The following is a 10,335-nucleotide window of genomic DNA, read 5'->3' as shown; positions in this document are numbered from 1 at the left end:
TGGAGGGCCCATAAGTCGGGTCTCGGATGCCACAATGTCCCGTTCGCCTGTGTGAGGAGGTCTTTCCTCAGTGGGACAGGCCATGGGATTGTGTCCGATAACTGAACCAGTTCCGGGAACCACGGTCTGGTTTTCCAGAGAGGGGCCACCAGAAGGACTGGGCACCCGCTCTCTCTGACCCGTTTGATGACTTGTGGAATCATCGAGACGGGGGGAAAGGCATAAAGGGGACGGTTGGGCCAGACATGGGCCAGCGCGTCCCTGTCCTTCGAGAAGAACAATTTGCAGTGGGTGTTGATTCTCGAGGCGAATAGGTCGACTTCGGCCTCGCCAAACACCTTCCATATCAGACTGACCGTCTGTGGGTTCAGGGACCACTCGCCGAGGGGAGTGTTGCCCCGTGAAAGCATATCCGCGCCCACATTCTGGATGCCCGGTATATGCGCTGCTCTCAGAGAGCTCAGGTTGGTTTGTGCCCATAAGAGGAGGTCTCTCGCCATCGCATGCAGGTTTCCTGACCTGATGCCCCCCTGGCGATTTATGTAGGCCACCACTGATATATTGTCTGTGCGGACTAAAACGTGGTGACCCCTGAGGTTCGACAGAAATGCTTTCAGGGCCAATCCAACTGCTTTCATCTCCAGGCAGTTGATATGTAAGCTCTGCTCCGTGCTCGACCAGAGGCCGGATGCAGGCATGCCCTCGTGCAGCGCTCCCCAACCCAGGTTGGACGCATCTGTAAGAACCATTTTCCTTCTGGAAATTGTTCCCATTGTCACCCCCTCGTGGTACCAGTTCTGCGCTCGCCAGGGAATCAGGGTTCTTAAACAACCGTGATTTACCATAATGCGCAGGTTGCCTGACTGCCATGCGTGAGTTGGCACACGCCGTTTCAGCCAGTGCTGCAGCGGGCGCATGCGCAGTAATCCCAAGCGGAGTACTGGCGATGCTGCTGCCATGAGACCAAGCAGTTTCTGAAATTTCTTCAGTGGCGCGTGCTCGCGCGCTCTGAAAGTGCCTGTAAGCGCTCGCACTGAGAGCGCGCGCTCTGGTGTGAGTCGCGCTGTCATCGCTCTCGAGTCTAAAACTGTACCCAGAAAGATCACACTCTGGCTGGGGGTTAGTTTGCTTTTTGACACATTGATTGTGAAACCCAGGCATTTTAGATGGCTGAGAATCAAATCCCTGTGAGCTAATAGCTCGGTTCTCGACTGTGCCAGCACCAGCCAGTCGTCGAGATAATTTAACACACACACTCCCTGATGTCTCAGGGGAGAAAGCGCTGCATCCACACACTTCGTGAATGTACGGGGTGCTAACGATAGACCGAACGGCAGAACGGTGTATTGATAAGCTTGGCCCTCGAAGGCGAATCTCAAGAATGGCCTGTGACGAGGGTTTATCTGAATGTGAAAGTAAGCGTCTTTCAGATCCATTGTGACAAACCAATCCCCCGTGCGCACTTGCGCGAGGATATGTTTGATAGTTAACATTTTGAACGGCCGTCTCATGAGAGCTTTGTTCAAATGTCTCAAATCTAGAATGGGTCTGAGACCGCCGTCTTTTTTCGGAATCAGAAAATAGCGGCTGTAAAAACCCATGTGTTTTAGCGCGGGGGGGACTAATTCTATCGCCCCTTTTGCTAATAGATTCTGTACTTCGGTGCGAAGCACGTGACCCACGTTGCTTCTCACCGAAGTCTCGAGAACCGCCTGAAATTTCGGGGGTCTGCGAGCGAATTGGAGCGAGTAACCTCGCTTTATAGTGTTTATGACCCAACTCGACACACCGGGGATAGCTTGCCAGGCTAGAACACGTGTGGCTAGGGCTTGACACACTGACTGGGGCTGGTCGCCTAATGTAGGGGGACCGGATACCCTTATCATGTGATTTGTGCATACATTGAGTATTGGACTGACTGTACAGGCATTCGCGTGTGGGGAAGTCAGTGTTACAACAGGGGAGGGGCCGCCTAGTGAAGGGGGACCTGATACCCTTATATTGTGATTTGTGCACACATTGAGTATTGGACTGACTGTACAAGCATTTGCGTGTAGGGAAGGCAGTATTATAACGGGGGAGGGGCCGCCTGATGAAGGGGGACCGTGAACCCACGTGTTGTGTTTGTGAAACATACTCTTTTTGTGCTTTATATGGGTCGCCGTGAAAACGGCGTTTGTTTGCAAGAACGCGCTTACTGTTGCGGGCCTGTCTGCAGTAATAAAATCCCCAGCCACCTGAACTGAACAAGGGGCTGTGGGAAGTTTTGTTGACTTCTTCGAGGGTGGTCCGGCGAGTGCGGGACCCGTGCCCTCTCTCTTTCCCCTGCATGCTAGGACGACTTTGGCGGCGCTGTGTGAGGCGCGGCGCTTGGTCTGGGGCCTTGGCGTCGGGGAAGCGGGAAGCGCTTGGTTGCTCTCGGCTGGCGCTGGGCATCAGCCGCAGGGCGGGGCTGAGAGGCCTGCTTCGTGGGCTTTGTTGGCCGAGGCGTCGGCGGGGCTAGCTTGTGAGCACTCGACGCCGAGCTAGAGCGCTTAGGCAGGAAGTGACGCATGGCCTGGGACGCTTTCTGTGCCTCGGTGTATCTTTCTGAGAACCCCTTCACTGCCGGGCCGAAGAGGCCGGTGCTGGATACTGGGGCGTCGAGGAACTTTGTTCTCTCCGCGTCCTTAATGTCGGTGAGGGTAAGCCAGAGGTGGCGCTCGAGCACGACCAAACTCGCCATATTCCTCCCGATAGCCTGCGCTGTGGCCTTAGTAGCTCTCAGGGCCAGGTCTGTGGCGCTCCGAAGGTCCCGAAAAGCCTCAGGGTCCGGGCCAGCCTCGTCCATAGACCGGAGGAGTTTGGCCTGGTAAACCTGCAGCACGGCCATCGTGTGCAGGGCCGATGCAGCCTGACCGGAGGCGGAATACGCGCGTCCGGCGAGGGCTGAAGTGCTACGGCACGGCTTGTTGGGATGCACAGCTCTAGTTCGCCAGCTAGCAGCTGTGTTCGGGCAGAGATGAGCGGCCAACGCCTCTTCGAGGGGCGGCAACGACTCATAGCCTTTTTCCGCTGCTCCGTCCACGGAGGAGAGCGTCGCGAAAACTGCGGGGCCTCGTGTGGAATAAGGAGTGCGCCAGGCCTTGGTAAGCTCCTCGTGTACCTCAGGAAAAAATGGCGCTGGCTTGTGACGAGGGGCCTGTTGGTGCCCTGGCAGAAACCAGCCATCCAGCCGACTTCGAGGGGGTTCAGCGGGCGCGGCCCACTCGAGCTCGAGGTCCGCTACGGCCTGCGTCAGGATCCGAAGCATTTCCGCGTCGGAGTTAGTCCTGGTAGCTGAGGCGTTGGGCGTTGGCTGGGAAGCCATGACGGGGTCGAAAGAGCCCGGCCCTTCTTCCTCAGACGCAGCGATAGACAGGCTGTCGTCGTGCTCGCTAGGCCCGCCGAAGGAGACAAGGCCCGCCACGTGGGGGGGGCGCTGATCTCCCTCGAACAGGACCGGAGATGAACGGGTTGGAGAGAGTGAGGCACGCGGGGACGAGGCCGGCGTGCGTTCACTAACATCCATGTTCTCCGGCTGCCGTTGGCTGCGGCGCTTCTTCTTCCTTGGCTGAAGTAGGGCCGGAAAAGGAAGCGCGGGAGAGGCGGCGTCGCCGTCACGGGAGAGGGCTAGCCGATTTCGCAGCACGGAGATGGGCATGCTCTCGCAGGCCGCACATCCGCCGGCAGATAGTGCATTCTCCGCGTGGTGAAGTCCCAGGCATGGAATGCAGCTAGCGTGTTCGTCCGCCTCGTGCAGCTTGCATCCGCACGTGGCGCAGGTCTTAACACGATGCATTTGAACAACGCTCGTACAAATAATACAATATACAAGAGCAATGAAAAGGATATCGCCGGATAGCCACAGGAGAGACGGCGTCAGGAGAAACACGGTGAAATGTGTCGTCTGCTGAACTGTAGCTGGCTCAGGCTGAAGGCTTGTTCGACGGCGAAGGCTCAATAAATGGTCAGAGACGTGAAGTTTGTCGCTGAAGGAGTAAAATCTGCTATAATGGCGAATTCGGGGGCTATTATAGACTGAGGTCACGCCCCCTTGGCGGGCTCTGACGTGTATGACGCAGAGTTATCTCATTGGTTGCACGTCAGAGGCGCCTGCGCCATTGGATGTGCAGTTGCCGCAGCGCAGCCTATGAGCGAGCCAGACGCTCATGTTCTAGCTGTGCAGCTGCAAATGCGCTTTACATAAAGGCTTCAGTAAATCGAGGAAAAGGAGTTTCCCCACTGCGTATAGCTACGCAATACGAAGTGACCGTTCGAAAGGGAACTGTCGATATGATGACCTACATTTCAACGATGTTGAAGGAGTAACCAAGAGGCTTTAACTCCTCTTGTAATTTAATGATTTCTAGGTTTAATTTAACATTTTCAAATTCTATTTTTTTGCGTTCACTTTTTATTTTCAAGATCTCCTCTTCTACTTTCGCACATTCAAGTTTGAGAAGCTTACAGCGGCTATAGTTTATGTCCTCCTCCTGCTCATTTGGACGTTTCCGTTTCTTTGCATTTTCGGCTGAAGGTAACGGTTCTTTATCTTGTGTGCTCTCTGGACGGTCTATGCGAAGGACAGGCAGATCTCCCACTGATGCTGGCGCTACAGTGTTTTCAGCGCAAGTTTCTGTTGCGGGAGTTGGCTGACTCGATGCAATAACACCTGCCGATGAATAAACAAGAACTCGCTTTTTTCAAACTTTACATGGTTGAGTCCTAACTGCAAGTCAGAAAAGTAGCCTATTTTATTTTTATATTGTTCATTGTGACTGAAATTTTTCTTCCTGATTCTTTTCTCCTCCATGAGTAGGCTATGAATATATTTTCAATTAAAAGTTTAATGTTTTGATTTTGACAACGTTTGTTGTGACGTCTTTTTAAAACTTTCGGTTAGTCAAGAATGAGTTTGAAATTCCGCGCTGTTCAGACTATTTCCTGTTTACCTATAAGAAGGCTTGTGATTGGCTTAAAAAAATAGACGTCATTCTATGCGTCAACGCATTACTTTACGGAGAGTTTACGACCTACTAGCTACGTTCTGCCTTACGAACAAATGGTGCAACGGAATAAAGTAAAGAGTTAGTTACAAACTAGCTAAAGTTATAAGCCTCTATTGTGGACTTTACGTTCCAGTTTAAGTAAGAACTTACGAACAGCTGGTGCAACCCTACCCAGAAGTGTAAAAAGGAAACGAGGACCATTTGTTAAGACGTTGCTGATTGTGAGACAAAAACGCATCTCTGCATTACCTTCAGAAGGATCCCATAAAGTTCCTGAACATCTGAATATGTGATTCAAAAGCAAAAGTCACTACAACCATTTAAAACCCTCTTGAAATAGTAGCCCTAACGCGAAGCCAAGTTTGTGCATTAGAAGCAATTATAAATCACTAAAGTTAGAAACGTTTGGCACCTGTACTAACACAAACACTCTTTCTCCGAGACTTGCAGTAATGAGCGTGCGCGTGCCGAAAGGTAGTGGGCGTGGTGACCATGGGTATATTGATTCATCTCGGCTTAAACACGCGATAATCGAAGCCGATCCTCTAAAAAAAATTAATTTGGCTGATATGAACCACTGGCACGAACCACATTTCGACAAACAGTATTTACCAGTTCTTGTGAGTGTGGAGCAGTTCTCAACGCACACAAGAGCTTCGTTTTCAGAGACTGTTTGGAGTACAATGCGTTTCAAGACTGTCGTCGTTATCTTGTGTTTTCTAGTCGGTAGGTTGAGGAGATTTAAAAAAAAAAAAAAGATTTATTTATAATAATGGGATCTGGTGTATTCCCCACCCCCCACACTAATTTAACTGTGTTGTAAGTGTTTCAGAGTTTCGAGCAGTGTAATATTGTTATAGTTTCTTAACTGAAAGGTGTTCTTTCTCTCTGTTATCCTTTTTGAAACTGTTCCCAATTTCTGTCGTTTTTAATGACATCAAACATCAGTTAAGAAACTGTAGCCATTCTCCACCATATTATCTTAAACCAACTTAGTCATGGCTGTGTTGAAGCTTAATATTAAGAAGTTAATAAAGTAATAAAAGGCGAGTTTCCTCAGCTAGGATTAAGTCGTTATTGATGACAACATGATTTCATAACACACTGTTTGTGTTTCTGCAGGTGTGTTTGGTGCAGAGACGGATAACACTGAAACAGTGTCAGTAATGGTGGGAGATTCAGTCACTCTGCACACTGATATCGGAGAAATTAAGAGAAATGATGACATTGTGTGGAGGTTTGGACCTGACAGTTCAGAGACCCTGATAGCTGAAATCATCAAATGGTCCTACATGTTCTACATATATGTGAGTCAACAGGTGCCCTTTAGAGACAGACTGCAACTGGATTATCAGACCGGGTCTCTGACCATTAAGAAAACTAGATCTGAACACTCCGGAGTTTATAAATTAACTATCGTCAAGGGCAGAAAGACTTCCATCAGGAGTTTCACTGTTAAAGTCTACGGTGAGAAATAAATAATACGTTTTATTCCTCTTGTAACTCCTTGGATCTCTAAGTCTCTTTTTCTGAGATCATTGTTTATTGGTAACAGTAAGGTTCCATTTATTAACATTAGCTAAATACATTAGTTAAGGTGAACTAACAATGAAAAATACTTCTAAATGTTACTGTCAACATGTAACTAATAGGGTCTGATTTTTCTTCCAGCTCCTCTGCCCATTCCCATGATCAGCAGTGCCTTTCATAACTCCACGGCGTCAGAAAGATCTTCAGGTCCAGCATGTGTCTTGATGTGTTCTGTGAAGAATGCGACACAGGCGACTCTTTCCCTGTACAGAGGCAATGATTTAGTCTCCAGCGTCAGTGGCTCTGATCTCAGCAACACGCTGTCTATACCTCTGGAAATGGAGTATTTCGATGAAAACACCTACAGCTGTGTGGTAAACAACCCCTTAAGCAACCAGACGACATTGCTTAACGTTTCAGATCTCTGCCAGCCACCTTCAGGTATGTCAGCAACTTCTCTTTTCTATTGCATGACTCTTCTCAGTCTAGACTCTACTGCACTTTATTGTAACTGAACGCTTAGAAGAGACATTTGCACATCATTTGAAAGGTTACACTCTTAAAAAGAAAAAGGTTCTTTATTGGCATTGATGGTTCCATGAAGAATATTTAACATCCAAGAAAACTTTCCATTCCAAAAATGGTTCTTTATAGTGGAAAAATGTTATTTAGATTATTAGAGTATTAGTTATTCATAATAAGATAAAAATGGTTCTTTTAAAGTCCCCCTGTTGTCAATAATTGTATCTCTTAAAACTCCTCTTTGATCACCAAAATTGCATATTGAAACTTTTTTCCATGAAAAGAAAATATTATACCTTAAAATAGCTTGAATGTAACTCTACACCCTTGTCTCATTTAGTATACGCGGTTCTATGAATATGCAAATGATATCCCCGCCTCCACACACTCACTCAGCTCAGAGATCCACTCGTTGACGATCACACGTTGATCTGATTGGTTACAAGGTAGTTTGTGACGTCAGAAACACCAGCGATTTCAAAGCGTGTTTTTGAGACTGTCTTTGGTTCACTGCAGTATTAAGGAGAAAATACTCAGCAATGGAGTTGACTTATGAATTTACACATGGTTTGTCTTAAAGCATATTAAAAACACCACATAGACATATAAACAACATTAAAAGCTTGATTTTCACTACAGGTGGACTTTAAGAACTGTTCTATGCAGAATCAACAACGTTTCTTCTATAGCATCGCTACGAAAACCCCCCTTTTGAAAGCTTTATTTTTAAGAGTGTAGTTCATTTCCTCATGCTGTTCTTTACCCATAAGATGTTTCCCCTCTGCGAAACAACACAAGTGAAGATATTTGAAGAATGATTCAGGTGTTTTTGTCGTTAGCCGTTATTCACCTTATGTATCAGTAACAGTAAGCTGTTTTCTGATTCTTCTGATTCATTAGTATATAACTGGAAGGATAACAAAATGCAGTAAATGGTCGAATAATTGGCGCTACACATCAGTGTGTTTATGATTGCGTTCATAAATTAAGGTATGAAAACAACAGATTGCACTTTGCAATATCGAGCAGCACAATAGCACTTGCTGTCACATTAAGAATAAGTGCAATAAATGTTAAAACTGTGCGCTACAAACCAGTGTGTTAATGAATATGATAATAAATTAAAGTATGATAACAAATACCAGACTGTAACATCAAGCAGCATTACAGTGTTATTGTACTGGTAAAATAACCGGAAGCGTATGACACCGGAAGCCTCACACATTCAAGTTACAAATGGCCGAGACTGATCTTGTGTTAAAAATAATGTTGCAAATTAAACTCCATTCGTTTATCAACATATGACCTAAAACAAACCTAAATCCAATAAACCGCTGCAAGATTCTTCAAACATCTTCTTTTGTGTTTCGCAGAAGAAAGACAATTGTACGAGGACAGAACAGCATGAGGCTGAAAATATGACTGGATTTTCATTCGTGGAACTGATTGCACGGAGTAATGCTTAAATTAATTTATACTTCTGTGGATCTTTTTTAGTGTTTTTGACATCAAGCTGTTTATCATTTCAGACATCAACTCGTTGTTCTACTGTTTGTTGCTCCTGCTGCTGGTTCCTTTAGTTCTCACAGTGACTGTTGTGATATTGTGTGTCTGTAGGAAACGTAGGAAAGCAGAACAAGAGAGTAAGTATTTCTCATACAGTCCGCTCAAAAGTTTGAGTCGGTAAGATTTTCTATGTTTTTGAAAGAAGTCTCTCACCAGTTATTTGACCAAAATACCGTAAGAAATAGGGGTGTAAAGATCCCCTCATGTCACTATTCCTAATTCACGATACGATATTATTGCGATACTTCAAGACATATGATAAAAGGTTAACAAAAATGTACTGTTGATTAAAATGCTAAAAATTTATATTTAAAAAAAATGTTGGCCACTTTTTACTGGTAACATTTGGCATTATCAGGACCCACAAATATTTTCCCATTGCATTATTATACATTATATTCTATATTATAAATAATAGTTTCATGTAGTACTGACACAAAAACTGAATTTTATCTGGCACAGTAATTTTCATTTTGGGTGAACTATACACAATACATATTGTCACTATCCACGATACATATTGTTGCATTTTTGTATTGCGATATATTGTGACATGATATATTGTTACAGCCCTAGTAAGAAAGCAATATTGTGAAATATTATGATTTTAAATAACTTTTTTCCTATTTGAATATTTTATGTAATTTATTCCTGTGATCAAAGCTGAATTTTCAGCATCATTACTCCAGTCTTCAGTGTCACATGATCCCTTCAGAAATCACTCTAATATGATGATTTGATGCTCAAGAAACGTTTATGATTATTATCAATGTTTAAAACAGTTGTGTTGCTTCATCTAAAAAAAGTAATTAATTATATTAGTATAATTTGCTGAATGTTGAAAAAAATTGCTTTGTAAAAGTTTTTTTCTTTTTTTTCTTTTACCATTTGTTATATTTTACCCAGCTGATGAAACTTGCTGAAGAGAACTGTGAGGAAGAAATGCAGAATTTGTGGAAAGATGTGATGGAGAGACTATATTATTGCACACACTGAAGCTCTCTGGTTAGTGTAATGTGTATTATGTCAATATTTAAAATGAAGTCCGTTCACGTGTGTTTTGTCAGCATCACTCAGAATGTCCGTCCAGACATGATGAAAATGGTGCTCTGATGCCAACTGACTGTTTTTAAAAATCCTTCAGTTGATCTTAACAAATGTGCTTTCAATGCCACTAATTGAAGAATTATAGCAATGTGATTTGTTATATTTCCATTTTTTGATGAGAAACTTCAAGATGTTTTAATCCTCATTTAAACGCATTAACTCGTTTGTTTTTAAAATATTTTATTAAGATTCTGGCAGTTTCAGTAGCTACTGTATTTCTGCTTTTTTTTCTTGAAGGAAAACATATTTGTTTGTCTATTAATGTATAATTCTCAGTACCTCAGTCTATATTTCCATTGTACGCTTGGATTTGTTTTAAATAAATTATGAGAAAAAAAAAACACCTTTCCAGTTTTGTCATTTGAAATGATACTGTGACCTGCATGTAAGTGTCCTTCATTTTGACCTCAGCATCTGGATTCACCAAAGCAGCAACACTTTACACTGGTCAACTTTGTATTCATAATTCACTTTGTAACCACTTTCAGTCAATGAAATTCTGTTCTGTGTTATTTTGATTCATCGCTGCTCTCAGTCATCTGATTTAGAAAAGAAGAAAAAAAAGATTAAAAATCTGTGG

At 44.5% G+C, this 10,335-nt stretch overlaps 1 protein-coding gene across 2 annotated transcripts; it reads left to right on the top strand.

The window, feature by feature from the left end:
* Window positions 1-5,592: 5,592 nt before the first annotated feature.
* LOC143749050 (uncharacterized) lies at window positions 5,593-10,088 on the top strand. Of its 2 annotated transcripts, none has more exons than XM_077241551.1 (5): window positions 5,593-5,756; window positions 6,153-6,497; window positions 6,702-7,001; window positions 8,700-8,725; window positions 9,555-10,088. In XM_077241551.1, the coding sequence occupies exons 1-5, from the start codon at window positions 5,600-5,602 to the stop codon at window positions 9,642-9,644; spliced, it is 918 nt and encodes a 305-aa protein (XP_077097666.1). In that variant the 5' UTR covers window positions 5,593-5,599; the 3' UTR covers window positions 9,645-10,088. The 2 variants fall into 2 exon arrangements, with proteins under 2 accessions (XP_077097666.1, XP_077097581.1); XM_077241466.1 differs by having other exon boundaries at window positions 8,612-8,725.
* The last annotated feature ends 247 nt before the right edge of the window (window positions 10,089-10,335 follow it).

Source organism: Siphateles boraxobius, unplaced genomic scaffold (assembly GCF_051911475.1).
Source record: "Siphateles boraxobius isolate OS27281-9 unplaced genomic scaffold, OSU_SipBor_1 1, whole genome shotgun sequence".
NCBI lineage: Eukaryota > Metazoa > Chordata > Actinopteri > Cypriniformes > Leuciscidae > Siphateles > Siphateles boraxobius.
Note: the sequence above shows the minus strand (reverse complement) of the source record. Positions and strands in the feature narration are given on the sequence as shown.

Coding starts and splice junctions, on each gene's coding strand:
- LOC143749050 (XM_077241466.1), top strand. CDS start 5,600: ATGAACCACTGGCACGAACCACATTTCGACAAACAGTATTTACCAGTT. Junction 6,498..6,701: donor TTTCACTGTTAAAGTCTACG/GTGAGAAATAAA, acceptor TTTTTCTTCCAG/CTCCTCTGCCCATTCCCATG. Junction 7,002..8,611: donor TCTCTGCCAGCCACCTTCAG/GTATGTCAGCAA, acceptor TTATCATTTCAG/ACATCAACTCGTTGTTCTAC.